The sequence below is a fragment of the Trematomus bernacchii genome, unplaced genomic scaffold, assembly GCF_902827165.1.
Source record: "Trematomus bernacchii unplaced genomic scaffold, fTreBer1.1, whole genome shotgun sequence".
In the NCBI taxonomy this organism is placed as follows: domain Eukaryota; kingdom Metazoa; phylum Chordata; class Actinopteri; order Perciformes; family Nototheniidae; genus Trematomus; species Trematomus bernacchii.
The window spans coordinates 5,675,577-5,693,814 of NW_022988050.1; the positions used below are offsets into that span (position 1 = coordinate 5,675,577).

Consider the following 18,238-nt stretch of genomic DNA (forward strand, 5'->3'; position numbering starts at 1 on the left):
GGAGGAGATGACGAGGGAATTAGATTTGGGACCGGTAAACGAATGTCTATTTGTATTCACTCACACACTTCATACTTACTGGTAGGGGAGGAAGATGCAGAGCCCGTTGGAACAGGCAAACTCATTCATGTGGCAGGTGCGGTTGGGGCAGTTCTGGAGCTCATCGGCCGCGTTGGCGCAGTCTTTGTCCCCATCACACACAAAGCTTAACGGCACACAGCGCGGGTAGCCGGGGAACCAGGTCAGACAGGTGAACTGGTCCGAACTGCAGGTGCGTTGGCCTGGAGTGGGTGAGGATGAGAGGGGTCAACAGGGAAAAGAGGAACTAAGTAATACCAAAAAAGTCACACATTTAGACATTACAAATGTGTCGAGGAGGCATTTATTTTGCTGAAATATGTTCTAGCTTTTAACCCAGATTCCCACTTTAATCCTCACACAGTGAAATGAATAAATGACTCACCGCACTGTAGCTCTGGAGCCTCGTCACTGTCGTCCCAGCAGTCGTTGTTGCCATCGCAGACCAATAACTGGGGGATGCAGTTTCCATTTGTACAGGTGAACTGGCTGGGGCCGCATGTTTTGATTTGATCCTCTGTATTGCATCGAAAAAAGAAAACATATTTTTTAGATGCATTTAGAGACTTCCATTACAGACAAAAAAAGCTGAACTTTATGATTTGAACTACAAAGTCTTAAATGCCAACATTTAAAATGTAAATGCAGAGAACTCACTGCAGGAAAGAGGTTCATCTGTCCCGTCATTGCAGTCTCGGACGGAATCACACACCCAAAAGTCTGGGATACACTTCCCTCCATCGCAGCTGAACTGATCCGGAGAGCATGTGCGACCCGCTGAAGAACAGGAACACAGATTCGGACAAATACCTATGAGTTTTATTCCCATAGGTGAAACATGTCTGTGAGTGATACTATTCTTTCCAGCATGTTTCTTACGCCCTCTCACCCAGCAGCAGTATTGAACTTACCGCAGAAGAGAGGATTCTCATCGCTGTTGTCTCCACAGTTGTTGTAGCCATCACACAGGTTCTCAGGGTAGATGCAGATGTTGTTGCGTTCACACTTGATCTGTCCTGCAGGACACGTCCTGTCAGCTGGAGAGAGCAAAGATCAAAACATCAACCACAGGATCAAAAACACATTATTACTTCTTTAGCAGCACAGAATCCCACCTGGAAGGAGAATATTGCTTGTGCAGTGGAACAAATGACATTAGAAGAACAATTTCATAAACATTTTCCAATCTTCGAATGTCCTATTTTCCACCATTATGAATTATGAGCCGAATCATCACTCACGGCAGTTGATCTCGTCGGAGGTGGTGTTGTCTCGGCAGTCGTTGTGTCCGTCACAGACAAAGGCTGCACTGATGCAGCGCCCGTTGGTGCAGGTGAACTCTGTGGAGGGGTTACATGTGGGGAAGGGGCACCCTCGTTCGTCACTGTTGTCCCCACAGTCGTCCGTGTAGTCACAGGCGTAGCTCATCGGCACGCAGCGGCCATTGTCACAGGTGAAGTCCATGGCGGAGCAGGTGTGGAAGGCTGAGCAGGAGGAGCAACAGAAAACAGTCTCAAATGTATGTGTGTTTTATAACAACAACATAATGTGTGTGTCCCTTTTCCCAAGTTGACATTGCGTGGCACATTTGATACCTTATAGGGGGTTAAACGGCCAAAAATCATCAGTGTCTAATTAACATGTTTTTCAGTCTGCATGCTTATTTGGTTTGGATTGGAACCATTAGGATTTTTCCATCAGATTAAACCTCTTCTCTCACCACACACTCTCTCCAGCTCATCCGAGCTATCGTAACAGTCGTTGTAGCCGTCACACTTCAAGCGCGCTGAGATGCAGTCACCGCTGAGACAGGTGAACTGCTCTGGCTCGCAGCGTTTCTCTGTGTCTTTGATACAGTCTTTGCCGTTGTTGGCCAGGTACCACTTCCCCTCATGAGGACACTGGCACTCAGGGCCCAGCGGACCTGCAGGAGAGATTATGAGAGGTGAGGGAATTTGATAAAGTGGAGGAAAGGAAGGGAACACAGAGATAATCTGTCTTTTTAATTAAACGTACTGTGAGTACAAAGAGGTTTTATTAAGGATGTTCAGAACTTTCTCTACTTGCTTTAAGCTTTAATTGTTAAAGTTCACTTTAAAAACAAAACAAAACACTTATCTGAGTTGTGTCAATCATGGTAACAGATTTATGTATTTTTGGATCATTTTAATGTTAAAATGTATTCAGTTTTGTTAGCCTGAATTACAGGCAGCAAAGAAACAATGAGTCTAATGGATACAATAACTGTCCCCAGCAGGAAATGAAACTACAGTATTAGAGGGGCTTTGGTGCCTTGTTTAGTAGTCTGCTCTTACCAGAAACACAGATATTGCTGCACCCTCCGTTGAACTGCTGACAGGAGCTGTTGCAGCTCTCCTGCTTCGACGCGGAATAAACATGAATGTCGTTTGGTCGGTACTGCAGGTCCTGGGCCAGCACTGCGAAGTCAGAGCCATCGTCCTTCCCTGCCCTAAAGACGGCTCTCTCAGTCCAGTCGGTCCAGAAGATGTCCTGTTGGAAGACGGTCAAGGCGTACGGGTACTGGACCCCCTGCACGATCACTTGTCGGTTCTCCCCAGTCAGAGTGGCCCTCTCAATTTTGTCTCTGTAGCAAAAGGGAGTAAAGGAGCATTGTCAAACATTATGAGCAGTATAGGATCTGCTGCAACAGTAAATGTAAAAAAAACTGGACTTACAATGAGGAATCAGCCCAGTAGAGCATCCTCTCCTCGTAATCCAGAGACAGGCCGTTGGGCGTGGACAGGCTGGTGTTGATGATGGAGGTCTGGAAGTTTCCCCCCAGTGTGGCCCTCTCAATCTTAGCTGGATAGCCCCAGTCAGTCCAGTACAGGTAGCTGGGCAGAAAGAGCAGAGTGAGAAGGGAGGAGAGGAACTTTATTGTCTAATCTGTAGACCTTTAGTAGTAAAGTAATGGACTGTGGCTCTTACCCGTAGCAGGGGTCAACAATGATGCCTCTGGGACGGTTTGCATGGGCGATGATTGAGCGGTTCGTCCCATCCACCCCCATAGATTGGACAGTGCGGCTGTAGTAGTCAGTGAAGTAGAGACGCTTGTTGACCCAATCATACGCCAATCCCTCTGGGTCATCCAAATCTGAGCAGTGTATCAGAGAGCAGAGGATGATGAATAAAGAGAAAAACACAAGGATAAGATCATGAAGGGAAACAGAAAAAGTGATGTGGGAGAAAAACAAAACGGGGAGATAAAACGTTTTCAAGATGGAGACAAAACATTTTTGTAGTAAAAAAAGAATGCGTAAATACTTCTACAGAAAAGATCAGGCTAATTCAATTTGAGAAAATGATTATATTATTTGTGGAATAAGATTTCATTGGTGGCTGCGTGGGGTTGTTTAATCCAAAATGTACTAAAAATCATAAATGTAATAATTTACATGTTTTTATTTAATTTATTATTCGGTTTAAATCGATATTTGTGGGCATTTAGCCTAAAAAAAACATTAATTTCACTGCAACAGTAATCCTTGGTGCCATACAACCATAATAACATATGTTTTGGGTAATGATGACATCATAAAATATGAAAACAGAAATTCAACACTTCTTTCAAAATCCCAAATAGAAGAATTATTATATTATTATATGATATTTGGTACAACCCTATAGTAACATAGTCAAACTAAACTCACTTGTAGCCAAAATGACAGGCGGGGTGGTGATGGATGATGTGGTGACGTAGCCAATTCTGCTCCGACCAATTCCCATATTCTGGGTGAAGAAAATTCTCTTCTCTTTGAAGTCATAATCCAAAGCCATCAAGTTGTAGCCTAAATTCACAGTTGGATAGGGGGCGCTGTGATCTGCAGGATCTAACCTTATGCTATTCAGCGTGTTGTCTGTGGTGAAAACTAGGAACTCGTCCTGTCCGTAACCACATGTTACTCCGTTATTAAGGAGTGACCCATGAGCACAGCCACATTTTGGAGCCTCCTGGCCTGGCAGGGCGAAGCAGAACTGCTGGCAGCGTCCGTTATCTTCCTGACAGGGGTTGAAGCCCACCTGGTTGGCAGATGTCGGCTGGACATGAGCGTCAAAGATAGAGACATCCATCAGCCCGTCAAGATTGTCCCGAATAACCTGGTACCATTGAAGAAAAAATCAGTTATTTACAGGAATGAGCATTGAACATTCACAACCGAAGTTATTTACATTTAAGTGTCTGTCTAATAAATGTAGCTTTGAGCCCACATGGTGCGTATCCCCATCAAATCGCACAAATTATACAAAGAATTTAGTTTTCTCATGTAAAGGTCATAAAAAAAAAAAGTCATCACGTTGGAAGAAACTGTTAAATCATTTGACTCTCACCTCTGGCTGGTCGGTATTGGCCGGGTCCTTACTGGCCTGTAGGAGCTTCCCTAGCTTTTGATCCACCCACAGCATGTAGTTTCCAAATATAGCCATCCCTGTTGGAGATGGATACCGGCTCCCGTACCGAACAATCTGTCTCTGTGTGCCGTCTACGGCCATTCTGGAGATCATATCAAGAACGTCATCAGTCCAGTAGAGGAAATCATTGGTGTAATCAATGGTCAGGCCACGAGGGGACGCTAAGCTTTCTGAAGCCAACACAGTGCGGTTTGTGCCGTCCAGCGAGGCCCGCTCGATTTTGGGTGTTTGGCCACCATCAGTCCAGAAGAGGTAGCGGAGTTTAGGGCTAACAGCCACGTCACGAGGATGGTCCTGCGAAGACTTGAGGAGAATCATCCGGTACGTGGTGTTGATGGCAAGCACCTCCAGGAATGTCTCGCCTTCGAAGGCATTGGTGAAGTATAGGTTACCTGAGAAAGTTAATGGAGAGACATAAGGGGTTTTGATCTGCATGCAATAATACAATGAATTATTAGTGTGTGGGTGATCCTAGAGCCTCAATGGTAAGATAAATACAGGAATGGTTGAGTGGCTTTGTACCGGCAATCCAGTCTACAGCGAAGCCCTGAATGCCTCCTTTTCCAATGCCAGAGTTGAGGACAGTGCTGTATCTTCCTCCGTCTGTCTTGGCCCTGAAGATGCCCCTGTATGAGGTGGCGGTGCTGTTGTCACTCCAGTACACAAAGCTAGATTCAATATGGAGGTCCAACTTGCCTTTAATGGAGTAGGAAGCTGGAAAAAGAAAAACATGCTGCTTGAATAAACTGATAATTTGGTATTTATAGCCAACAACAATAATGCAGAACAATTTAAAGCCAACATACGTCCCCCGACAGGCAACATAGCCTCGGAGTGGTCGGAGCTGTTTATGTGGAAGCCTCGGATGTACTTTGATGTGGAGACAATTGCAAACGACTCATATTGTTCACAGCGGGAGCCGTCTGGAGAAGGGTTGAATCCTGTAGTGCAGGCACAGGTCTTCTTATTGTCTGGTGTTGGAAGACAGAGGTGGGGACAGCCCCCGTTGTTGGAGCTGCAGGCGTTGGTGGTCCCTGCTGAATCTGACGGGGAAGAAAACATTGGACTTGTTAGTATGCTCAATAGTGCTAAGTAGTTATTAAGAGCATTCAAAAATGCATTAACAAAAATGGTGTGTTATGAAAGTGATTAAAAATAAATGTAATGCAAGTTGTAGTCTATACCCATGTCTGTCCAAACTGTCCTCATTTTGCCAATTTTTCATATATGCCATTTATTTAAGTTTCAAAATAAGAATTAATTCTTGAGTTATGGCTGTAAAAAAGGGTTCGCAAGGTCACAGTGATATTGGCTTTTAACCATCAAATAAAAATGTGTACTTCCTTGAGGCCAAGTGGAAATTCCTGCTTCCACAAAATCCCTTCCTGCAATACCTCAAGAATAATATAGACATGAGGTCCCCATGACCTTGACTTTAAACCACCAAAATGTAATCAGTTCATCTTTGAGACCATTTTAATGTTTGTGCCAAATATATAGAAATTCCATCTAAGCCTTTCAGAAACATCACATTTACAAGCATGGGACGGATAGATATACAGACAACCTGAAAACATGAATCTGCAGCCACAGCTGTCGTCGATGCAGAGGCATTAAAACACTAACTACAGTATGAGGGTGAAGGAAGGCAAAGGCCTTATGAACACAAAAGCTACATTCAAAGGATGAAACACAAGTGGTGCTAAATCCGGCTCTGTGCTGTCCTTGAGGAGGACACTGAACTCCTACTCGCTCTCTCAGCCGCAGTAATGAACTGTTGCATAATATAACAGTCTAACTGAAAACACTAAAAAAGCTCAAGGACAGACAACTCAGAATACAATTTAGAAACCAGTGAATCCACATACTGTCTCTGGCGTGCACTTTTAGGGCGCGCAGGCCAGACATGCCGCTCCTCATCACCACCATGTTGGCCCCGTTGTCCTTGTCCACCCTCTCGATGACCTCGTAGTCCAGATCGGTGTAGTAGAGGTGGTTCTTGTGGATCGTCAGCCCCCATGGGTGGGACAGGCCGTTCACCACCGCCATCCGGGTGACTCCATCCATGGTACCACTCTCAATCTGGGCAAGGAGAGCAAAGAGGTGAGTGAATGTACCCCACCATGGGGTCCAGAGCCTTCAGCCGCTCTGCACCCCGCCTCTGGAACTCCCTCCCACCTGACATCCGGAGTACTGACTCTCTCTAGATTTTTAAATCACGTCTCAAAACACATCTCTTCACACTGGCATATCCACCCTGATCAGATCACACGTCCTCAGTTTTTTCTGTTTTTATTGATTGATTATATTGTCGTGTTTCTGGACTTTGGTTTTGGTTTTGTGTTTTACATCTGTTCAACCTATTGTATAAATAAAATGTATTATTATTAGTTATCAGGACCAGGATGAAGATAAGTAAGATATTAGCAAAGAGGTCACATAAGAGAACATGACAAAAAAACATAAGCTTTGTTTGAACTTATAGAATTATTTGGGTGGAAATGACATGTAGTGTAAAATTGACAATTTCTAAGAGTACAAGTACAAAACCAGATTTAGGGTGAAATATACGTAACATTTTGTTAAACTTATATTTAAAAAAACCACTAAAAAGGTCAGTATACTCAGTTGAGGTTAATTAACTCACATTTTATTGTTTTTTCTGGGACTATATTTCGAACATGTATACTGAACTTACCACCCCTGAGCCCGAAACGCCCCAGTAGAGTTTCCTGGTGGAGATGTCAGCAGCGATGTATCCTATGTTGGCCAGGTTCTCTGTGTAGAGGTTCCTGGGGTTCCCCCCGTCCATATCAGCACTGCCAACCTTTGGGGGAACTCCATTGTCTGACCCCTTATCTGTCCAAAACAATTTCCTGTGAAGGGAAAGTGTAAATGTGAGAATAATGTTTATCACAGTTTTTCTACTGAGCTATGTGTGAACCTCATCTTTTCTTAAAACATTTATATATGGAAAACGTGCTTATTTAAAACTACTGTATTCAAATGTTAGAATATCAAAACTGTGTCGCCTGTTTAGTTTTGGGTGGGTTATTTATATTACAAAGGACATGACTGGGATTGAGAGGTTGTTGCTGGAGAAATAAATCCTCTTCATTTCCAATTATGTGATGGTCCTTCAAAAAATAAGACTGCTTCGTCCATGTCAGGCTGCTATTGTCTGCTTGTTTAATGCTGTCCAATTAATCACGTCCTGGTCTGTTGGTTCAGTCTCTCTAGTGCCAGCAAGCACGTAATTACAAATCAATAGGTAATGCTCTTGCCTTCAGAAACACACATCTTACCCTCAGATATTGACACTTGATGATTTGTTCCTTCCATAGTTATTTCCCCATGTCACTGAGTTGAATTAATATAGCAAATATACAATATGTTGAACAGATGCTTTACCCTCGGGCTGGATCCAGGGCTATTCCAATGGGCTCTCCTGCTCCCTCAGGTTTACCAGTGGAGGTGATGAGGGTCTTCCTGTAGTGCTGGACTCCATCCACTCGGATAACCTAAGGGAGGTGGAAAGTTAGGGGCTGGCTCAATAATGATGTAAAAACATAAATTAGGTGTTAAAACGCTGATATATGTCACCAACAAATCCACAGCAAATACTATGAATTGTAGATTACAGAAAACTAAATAATGTATACTAAATTCATTAATTAAACCAAAATGATCTGACTAAGAAGACATCCAAGACACATGTATTGTAAAAAGTGATATAAATTAACACTACAGCATCCCTTAGTAATCTAATACATTTTTCGCATGTGTTTTTTTCCCCTTTATCATTCCAGCGTTTAATCATTTGTTTTCAAGTAACTCAAACTTTTACATTTTTGATAGGTTTTTTTAATTCATTGTTTTACTTGATTATGTATTTACTTATTTATTGTGATGCTATGAACTATTTATCGTGTAAATTGGAATGATCCACATCCAGGCTTTCTTCCTGTATGTTCCTGCCTGTGTGCATGACATAAGCTGTTCATAACCAATTGCCCCTTGCGGGATTAATAAAGTTGTTGATTGATTGATCTAATGTCTGGTTTTATTTCACATTGTTCTTACCTCTATGGTCTTCACAGTGGGATTGGTGTAATACATAATCCGGCCTATCCAATCAAAAGCCAGACCAGACGGCGAGCCCATGAAAGCAGCTGGAGCAAACTCAGACCTGTTGGTACCGCTGGTCGTCACTTGCCATACAGAACCCTGATATAGGAGCAAAACAAGCGTTAAAACAAGCATTTGAGAAACTAAAAAATAATCAGTAAATGTGTCAAAAAATAACCAAAAACGGGGGGAAATATCTATAAGTTAGTATCTTGTGTCTAATTAACCATATATTCCATTATATCATGAAAATCATCAACTCAAGCAAGGCATTCTGCAAAGTCTAACATGTATCTTCTCATCTTAAGCAATACAAAAGTATAAGACAATGAACAGTGGTCTTTAATATATTTTAATTTGAATCAAAAGCTGTCATTGCATCACTAAATTCATTATATATCGTAAAACATTTCTACATGGTTCAGTTTAGGAACTCCACTCACAGTGCTTTGGACCCAATAGATTAACTGCAGCTGGTCATCGAAGTCGATGTCCCGCCCCTGGCTGATGCCGGACACTGGAACCATTGCATTGTTGGAAGGGTCAGCGGGGTCCAGGGGAATGCCAAAAATCACAGAATCTCTCACCACCATCAAGAAGGGAGTGTCATCTAGAAAAGAATACAATTATGGATGAGGAGAGGAACATCATTCTCTAACAAGGGGGTGTCAAGCTCTAAGAGAGAAGAGACATCTAGCGAAAACTTAATCATATGGTTTATGTGTACAGAGATTTAACATGTTTTATCCGATATACTGTAAAATAAACGTACCTTTGACACAGGTGCGTTTGTCGGCATCGAGCTTCCAGCCAGACTGACAGTGGCAGGTGTAGTACCGGGGTCTGAGGCCTGCCAGCAGACACAGTTGAGTGCACAGGTGCTCTCTGCATGGGTTGATGGCTACACACAAAACCAGAGTCAACTCCAATTAGACATTTGTATGACATTTGACAGCATTTATTATTTTCAGCTATGCTACTAAAGCTATTTATAACTGCTGTGCACTTGTATTACTTCAAGACTGCAGCAGTGGCTAGCATTACATTAGGGAGATACAATACAACAAAAAGTAGACCTTACAGATTGATTGGAAGTTACCTGTGGGCTGTTTGATGGGATGGTCCATTACGATGCCCATTGGCTGGTAGACATTGGTCATCAGAGTGGTGATGTTGCCACCGTGGAACTTGTTCGTCCTCATCACTTTGCTGGTGTAGCGCTCCGACCAGTAGATGTTGTCCTCAAAGATGGTCATACCATGAGGGTGCTGGAGAACCTGGATGAAGGGGAATTATGTTGTTTATTAATCAAAGGAACTCCCTATTTTACCATGAGTCACATCTAACAGTAAGGTAGTGTTACACTCTCCCTGATTTGTTAGATGTGTTAACGGTTAAGATTACTTCTTGTATACGACTTCATTAAGTTTGTCAATGTCAGTGAAAAACATATTAGTAAGAATTGATCACACTTATTCTCAAAAGATAAAAATAGTACGTTTTTTGTGTATTGCAATTTCAATATGGCCTCAAATCAATTATAATTTACAAAATGGAAAACAATTTTGATTTCTATTAACGAACAAAAACAAGCTATAAAGTAAATGACTGTCTTGATTTTGTTATTGTCTTGTCGTGCCATAAGTAAAATGTCCCCTTTGCTTTTTCTCAAATGTATCAAGTGAATGAAACTGAACCAACCATGTCACTCGCCATAACCTGATAGCGGTTATTGCCATCATAGTCACAGTAGTCAATATATTTGAGGTAGGCGTCAGCAAAGTAGACCCTGCGGGTGGTGTAGTCCAGGGCGAGGCCGTTGGGCCAGTAGAGTTTGGTGCTGACGATGACTCTTCTCATGGCTCCATCCATGTCGGCCCGCTCGATCCTGGGGTTCTGACCCCAGTCGGACCAGAACATCAGGTTGGTGCTGGAGGAGGAATGACAGTGTGATGAGTTTTTTATTATATGAATGTGTTATCGCTTGCTGTAAGTACGGTAACCCTGAAGGGAAGATTCAAGATTCAAGGCTTTACTATCATGTGCACATTAGTTATTACAGTGTAGATTATAGATATGGCAATGAAAAGTCACAGGCTCTAACCGTGCAACAGTGGAAGTGAGAAAGAAAGAAATTCTAGGGATCCAAGTCTGATTTAAATATTGTTCTCTTCTGTGTTAAAACTTTAGAAGACATCAAAAAGATTATGCGTTTGTTGTTGTAATACTCATTTTGGCCACAAGAGGCTGAAGTGTACCACTACTACACTAAAGGGGATTTTATTCCCACTAGTTTCACATATATAAAAAAATAGAGATACCTACAAAGATTATCCTTATAAAAACATTTGTTTTACTTAAGTCAGAAACACAGGAGAGCAAAACAATTGACATCATTTGGATCACTATCTCTTCTCACTTCCATAGCTGCCGTAGCTCAAATGTGATGTAACATCAAATTAAAAACCATCTAAATACCCATGTCAGTTTCTGCTTAACAGTCTTTACTTACTAGCTACGGGGGTCTAAAACCAGTCCCCGGGGGCTGGTAACATTCTTGGTGAGAAGGACTTTCCGAAAGCGACCGTCCAGAGTTGAGACCTCAATGTTCTCCATCACAGAGTCGGTCCAATAAAGGTTCCGCCCCACCCAGTCCACAGCTATACTCTCTGGTACCATCAGACCAGTGGAGAACACCTGAACAACAGGGACACATTGAACACAGTTTGATTTAGTTTAAGCCCGTCTTTGTGTTGCCCTTCAGCAGCTATGTTCAAATTCTATTAATATATTCTATATTTTGATGTGTATGTTTTCCTTTCAGAGAAAATGTGTGACCACTGGTTGAAATCTCTTGCTTTAACACATCTGTGCAATCATTTCTCTTACTTCCCGTCTGTCGGTGCCGTTCTGGAAGGCACTCCATATCTTCTTCTGCGAGGCATCTGCCCAGTATATTCTGGAAGTTACACGATCAAAGTCCACAGTCACGATGCTTGAACCGCTGACCACTGGACGCAACAGGGGGGGTCTCATGTTGATCCGGTTGGCAATGATCTGGCTTCGCTTGGCAACCAGAAGTATAGCTGCTCCTGGGTCTAAGGGCAGACAAATATCTTGTTTCCTACAAATCTGAATGATTTCAAATATAAATAATATACTCAATGAATAATCTTCTGCTTAGTTTAAATGTGGTGTTTTGATTTGTTAGTATCTTACTATGCTTTAGGTGGCTGTAAATTATACATTTAGGGCTTTTTTAATTTATTGTCTTCATTTCAGACTGATTTGGCCTATTAATACACACCCAGAATCTCAGTGAAATGTTCTTGATATTAGACCTTTATTTATTTGTGTTGTTTACCTGCAGCTTTACAGGTGCGCCCATCAGGCTCTAGGATGTAACCCTCTGAGCAGTAGCACCGGAAGCTTCCTCTCTCGTTGAAGCACTGCTGGCTGCAGAAGCCTGGGATAAGACACTCGTCGATGTCTTCGCAGGTCTTGGAGTCGTTGAGAAGCTGAAATCCTGACGGACAGGTGCACTGAGCCCCGAACGGTCCTTGGACACAGCCGTTACTGCAGCCCCCGTTGTTCAGCCCACAGTCGTCTTGGGCTACATGAAATGACAAACACAATATCAAATGCATCTTGTTTGTGTAGGATTACTCTTTCCTGAGGCTAAATGTGATATCTCATAGGGTTGCACGATTTGGAAAAAAAGATTATACAAATTTATATATTATCATGGTATTATTTTTAAGTAGATCTGGACCAAACAAATATATTTAGTTAAGTTTGTAAAACACAATTTGTAGGTCATGATATCTCTGCAGCTCCACAATACATTCAAATTAATACTATAACATATATTTAGCCTTTACAAATCTTGTTCTTCCTGCCATTTGTATATTGCAAATGATTTCAATAAGTTGTTGAGCCCTCAATATAAGATACGCACTGCAAATAGGCGACTCATCGGCTCCATTGGGGCAGTCCCTCTGGCCGTTGCACACCTTGTCCAGGTCGATGCACAGCAGGTCCGTGGGGCACTGCCACTGTCCAGAGGGGCAGCTGAATGGAGGGGTGGGGCAGTTCTGCTCATCACTCATGTCCCGGCAGTCGTTGTCGCCGTCACACAACCAGCTTGCTGGGATGCAGATCTTGTTGGTACACTGGAAATAGTTGGGCTTGCAGGTGATAGGGGCGCAGGAGTTGTGTTCGTCAGACGCGTCCTCGCAGTCTGGATGGCCGTCACACTCCCACTCCTTTGGGATGCAGAAACCATCCGTCTGGCACTGGAACTCCTCATCGTGGCAGAGGCCTGGACCTCGGGTGGCTGGAGGAGCAAAGTTACTTTAAAAATTAAAGTACTCTCGCTTAGAGTAACTTAAAGACAGAGCGAGATGTTTAAATTGTAATGGTTAACATTTTAATTTATTCAGGTAAATAATTATTTTCTATCAGATTCAATTATACACACATAATATGATACAATACATCTGACAGAACAAAAGTGTTGCAATCAGCCTTAATTACATCACTCAAAAATTATTAAGTATATTTGCTTACGACAGTCTCGCTCATCAGAATGGTCCCTGCAGTCAAACACGCCGTCACACTGATATCTGGAACTGACGCATTGATCCCCACTGGCACAGGCAAACTCATGGGAGGCACAGGCGTACTCTTAAGGTGGAAAGTAGAAAAATAAAAGGTTAAACATCAGTGAACAAAAAAAAAATGTAAAGCAAAAAACATAAATGGGTATTTCAAAACCAAAAATGTGACTCCTTAAAGGTGGGGTAGGTAATTCACTTCAGAAACACTTTTTGTTATATTCCATGGGATGCTCTTAACATCCCGATAGCAATGAATACATTAAATGCTTTGACAATAAATACATAAAAAAATGTCCTCTGTGGAAGCCGTAGTACTGTAAAAAGCACGACCAATTATTTTAGCCGGCCCAGCTAAAATAACTGGATGGCCTACCTGCCTGTCAGCCTTCCATCTCGCACACAAACTTATCTCGTGCCCTCATTGGTCATGTGCGCGTTCGTGTGTGTTGGAGGAGGGGCTCTGTAAGGAAGTCTGAAGGAAGGGGCAGATTTTTTTTGGCTGCGTACTTTCAAATTCTAGCGCACTCGAGCTGGTTTCTCCATTCTTACTTACCCTACCTTTAAGGTGAATTTATTATCAACATAACAAAACAATAAAGATTTCAGTTATAAAGATCCATACCACAGTTTTTCTCATCAGAGCCATCAAGACAATCCTGGTCTCCATCACACACGTAGGAGTTGAAAATGCAGCGGTGGTCGGGACACAGGAAGTAGTTTGGAGAGCATGTAGTGATGGTCGAATCTGTCAATCAAAGCTCTTTTATTAGACTTTTGTTGCACGAAGTAATTATATCGGAGTAATATCATATTACATTTCAGTGACTGACAGTCCCCAAATACTTACTGCAGTTGTGTTCATCCGAGCCGTCGCCGCAGTCGTTCTCACCGTCACACAACCACATTTTAGAGATACACCTGTTGTTATCACAGGTAAAGTAGCTGGGGTCACATGTGGTGGGAAGACGAGTGGGACAGTTCGTCTCATCAGAGCCGTCCCCGCAGTCATCCGTGCCATCACAGCGCCAACCGGACGGGATACAGTGCTTGTTGTTGCAGGTGAACGCGTACGGAGAGCAGGTCGCTCCTGGTAATGATTAATCAGAATCAGAAACAGGTTTATTACCAGGTAGGTTGACACGTACAAAAATAAAAAAAACACAGATAGAGAACTATTTTAAGAAAACTATAATAACATTAAAAAATATTTGAAAGAAATATATATATAGTCACATTTCGCAGTATTTACATTGAAATAGAATGGAAACAAATATGGAATAACATTCGGCAGTAATAAAAAAAGAAATATTATGGTTTGCACATTCATTTTGCACACACACTTTTTAAATATTATACATTCACCTGTATCGGTGCAGTTGGCCTCATCAGACTTATCAACACAATCAATAATTCCGTCACAGCGGTAGGAGTTGGGCCTGCAGCGTCCTTCATCACACTCAAAGGCGAGGTCTCCACAGTTGTTATCAGGTGGGGGGACAGAATCGTCTTTGATGCAGTCCCTCTGATTGGCCTGAAGTTTCATGCCATATGGACAGCCACACACTCGACTGTAGGAGGGGGTCGGGAAACAGAAGTGGCTGCAGAGCCCGTTGGCCACCACATTGCAGCGGCTGGTGATAGCTGTCAGGAGGAGGATGAAGAAAGAGTCAGCAGGTCTCTGGATATTATATCTGGTTTGGTCACAGCACAGCTATCACTCTATCCATGCAGGCACTTAGTATTCTGATTTGAGATAGTGATATATATCAAATGTTCTTATTTTCTATCGTTGCTTTGTCACTGCCCTTCTTGCTTACTAACTAGCTTTTAGTCCTGTCCATACACACAGTTAAATAAACCAAGGTTTCCGTGAAGTTCTGGTGCCGGTCAATGTGTCCTGGAAGATTTCAATGTCCCGGACAAAAAGGAGAAGTTCCAGTTAAATATAATATTTAAAACAACAATTGAAAGGCAGGTTATGTAAAGATAACATCATCAAGATGGCTGGCATATAGATTGTTAACACTAGGCTTCCACTATAATCAATTTAACTGGCATGAAAGCATTGTGTGTGTATGCACCACTGAGGTCCAGTCTTCATTTTTCTATATGATTTTCTTAACCATCCTGCTTCAGTTAGTGCAGGCCTGACCTGTCTAACCATCCCCAGACTCCAATGCTGTGAGAACTTACCGCTCTGGAGGTCAGCTGTGTAGGCCTTGACGTTCATGATGCCGGTGACTCCTTGTCTGATCATGATGTTTCCTCCTCCATCCCTCTTCCTCATCTCGAATACTCCTCTGGTCCTTATATCAGCTACATACAGGTAGTCTGCAAAATATATATGGTTCAGGAATTGAAACCAGTAAAGGTACTCAAAAAAAAATTACATTCACAACAAATGACATTTAAGAACACAAATAATGAGTGACTTATGAGCTCAAATAAGTGGTATTATAATTTCCCCCAAAGCATGATTTACCCTATTCTAATAACATAATGTCCAAGTCAGTATAAGAACAAAGTATTACACACACATATCCCTTATGGCAGAATGGAAATATGAAGACATTTTATTTTTCTTATAGTATTGAAAATGAATTTGTTATTTTGTGTTACCCTCTGTTCACCACAGTCTAGGTCAGTTCAGCAATATTTAGAAGTTGATATTATATAAGACCTTTGGTTTTATTGTATCAAAGCTGAAGATAAACCTGAATAATGACATATTTAATTTGAATAATATTGTGCATGTGTAATATTAGATGAAATGGGAGATATGAGGAGAGACTAACAGACTCACCTGAATAGATAGTTAGAGAGTAGGGTTGTGTGATCTGGCCGATATTGGTAAATGTTTGTCTGTCGGATCCTTCGATGCCAATGTGACCAATCTGTTCCAACTGGTAATCCACCCAGTACAGCCGGTCCATCCTGTTGAAGCCCAATCACAAGGAATCAACCAGCAAATAGGAGGAATACTGATAAATAAAGTACAATGCCTGAGAATAGTTTACTAAAGGTCATTACTGTGCTTACAGATAGTCAACAGAAAGTCCATACGGCCATCCCAGCGCTGTGTTGACCAGAGGAACTGCGTTGCTGCCGTCTGTGAAGCCTTTCATGATGACCGCGGGACGGTACCAGTCAGACCAGAACAAGTAGCTGTGGATCAACGTTTTATTAGACACACAGAGGACAAATCAGTTTAGAGTAAATCAAAAGAAAATATATACATAATAAAATCAGTAGGGATGAAACTCTTATAATTTATTTTCTAGAATAATCAACTGGATCATAAAATAATAAAACATAGCCATACTAGTGGTCAAAAAATGATGTCTTAAATGTCTTGTTTTTTTCAATCCAAAAAAACGAAGATGTTCAGTTTGATATAAAATACAAATATGGAAAGCTAGACATTTCCATATTTGAGAGTCTGAAAACAGAATGATTTGCCATTTTCGCAAGATCGTTGGTAATTGTTTTTGTCAAACGACTAATATATTTGTCAATAAATGGTTTCAGCTTAAGAAATCACTTACCTTTGATGTCTTACTATGGATAATACCTGAACTTTGTTGCCTAAAGTATTTATTTTTCTGTATTTTTCAGAGGCAAGACAATCAATTTTAATTTCTGAACTTGAATAATGCAGTTCATCATAGTGAACAAAATGCATATGGTGGGTATGTTAAGGGGCCGTTATGTATACTGTACTTTATTCCATTGATATCCCTGCAACGTGAAATTCTCCTCAGAGCCAACCAATCTCTCTCCAGTATTTACACTGGATACGTTTATGCACTAACCCAGCTCTGGGATGCACTGCGATTCCTTTTGGGTTCCTTAATCCCGTCACAACGTCTCGTCTCGACTTGTCTGCGACTCTGAAGGCCACCACCGACTTGTAAGTGCTTGTGGTCCAAAACAAGACCTTAGAGGTCCAGTCGTAAGCCATGGCGTCAATTATTCCCACTCTGTAGCCCGTTAAGATCTGTTGGACTGAGAATGCATAAGGAAAATAAGTTGTAAACTCCATCCTGATCTCACACAGTGCTGTTGTAACAGAGCATTATAATACATCTGAAAAAGTAACCCACCAGTGCCATTGAGGTTGGACTTATAGACGAGGCCTCTGGACCTGTCGTTGTAGAAAATGGCTTCCTCTTTGCCGTCAAACTCCACAGCTGAGCCAGAGAAAGACGTCCCGAGCCCAGAGAGGGGCAGGGTGATGTCCTCCTGCAGGGACAAGTTCAGTGGGATGCCCCGCACCCCCAGAGAGGTGGCCAACAACAGGAAGTCCTTCACCTCTGTTCAAAGAGCAGGTGGCAGCGATTACTAGCAGGAAAAAATGCTTTCTAAACACGTTTCCTTTTTTTTAACTGTTTGTTTTAAGAAGATCATTTAGATACAAAAGATTTGACATGGAAAAATGTGTAATGATCATGCATATTATGCCTTAAATTTGATTCGAACCAAGACTTTTGAGATTATTTTTGATTCCTGTGGATGGATAACTTGTGTACGCCAAAGTCAGCATAGCATCACATTGATAAGAAAACCTTTTAAAATAGCTACCTAAATAATAATACAAAAATATTTCAATTTATAAAATGTGTGTAGATCTCGTCAATTTTATGTGCATTACTTATGAATAACATCTGAAGGCAGAACATAAGCAATGATATGAATGGAGTAACAGACTGTAATAAGGACATTTGGCCGTGAAATCAAGGTTAACTCACTATAGCAGGTCCGGCGGTCTGAATGCAGGTCGTAACCATGGCTACACTTGCAGCGAAAGCCCAGACCTTCATTGTCGGAGCGGTGACTCAAAACACAAATCTGCTGACAGCCTCCGTTGTGTCGGCCGCAGGGGTTCATCACTGAAGGACAGATGTGGTCGTTTTATGAGAGCAGCACTGTTGTTGTTTTTTTATAATGATGTAGTATTAATACATAAAGATAACAAATAACAT

General features: G+C 41.9%; 1 protein-coding gene across 1 annotated transcript in view; it reads right to left on the reverse strand.

The window, feature by feature from the left end:
- Window positions 1-18,238, reverse strand: part of lrp2b (low density lipoprotein receptor-related protein 2b) — a 44,132-nt gene that overhangs the window by 17,014 nt on the left and 8,880 nt on the right. Inside the window, exons 15-49 of the mRNA XM_034119889.1 lie at window positions 18,005-18,145; window positions 17,360-17,569; window positions 17,069-17,261; window positions 16,296-16,421; window positions 16,060-16,190; window positions 15,450-15,587; window positions 14,619-14,897; window positions 14,104-14,343; window positions 13,879-14,001; window positions 13,207-13,323; window positions 12,596-12,973; window positions 12,002-12,250; window positions 11,527-11,735; window positions 11,150-11,334; window positions 10,339-10,567; window positions 9,737-9,914; window positions 9,410-9,538; window positions 9,081-9,247; window positions 8,593-8,736; window positions 7,921-8,030; window positions 7,208-7,385; window positions 6,378-6,591; window positions 5,316-5,552; window positions 5,032-5,223; window positions 4,429-4,901; window positions 3,750-4,197; window positions 3,028-3,193; window positions 2,775-2,933; window positions 2,394-2,683; window positions 1,799-2,002; window positions 1,320-1,562; window positions 990-1,115; window positions 736-855; window positions 464-595; window positions 80-281 (exon numbers count right to left, since the gene is read on the reverse strand). Of these exons, the coding sequence (XP_033975780.1) occupies window positions 80-281; window positions 464-595; window positions 736-855; window positions 990-1,115; window positions 1,320-1,562; window positions 1,799-2,002; window positions 2,394-2,683; window positions 2,775-2,933; window positions 3,028-3,193; window positions 3,750-4,197; window positions 4,429-4,901; window positions 5,032-5,223; window positions 5,316-5,552; window positions 6,378-6,591; window positions 7,208-7,385; window positions 7,921-8,030; window positions 8,593-8,736; window positions 9,081-9,247; window positions 9,410-9,538; window positions 9,737-9,914; window positions 10,339-10,567; window positions 11,150-11,334; window positions 11,527-11,735; window positions 12,002-12,250; window positions 12,596-12,973; window positions 13,207-13,323; window positions 13,879-14,001; window positions 14,104-14,343; window positions 14,619-14,897; window positions 15,450-15,587; window positions 16,060-16,190; window positions 16,296-16,421; window positions 17,069-17,261; window positions 17,360-17,569; window positions 18,005-18,145 (7,060 nt within the window). The remainder of the gene's footprint in view (window positions 1-79; window positions 282-463; window positions 596-735; window positions 856-989; window positions 1,116-1,319; window positions 1,563-1,798; window positions 2,003-2,393; window positions 2,684-2,774; window positions 2,934-3,027; window positions 3,194-3,749; window positions 4,198-4,428; window positions 4,902-5,031; window positions 5,224-5,315; window positions 5,553-6,377; window positions 6,592-7,207; window positions 7,386-7,920; window positions 8,031-8,592; window positions 8,737-9,080; window positions 9,248-9,409; window positions 9,539-9,736; window positions 9,915-10,338; window positions 10,568-11,149; window positions 11,335-11,526; window positions 11,736-12,001; window positions 12,251-12,595; window positions 12,974-13,206; window positions 13,324-13,878; window positions 14,002-14,103; window positions 14,344-14,618; window positions 14,898-15,449; window positions 15,588-16,059; window positions 16,191-16,295; window positions 16,422-17,068; window positions 17,262-17,359; window positions 17,570-18,004; window positions 18,146-18,238) is intronic.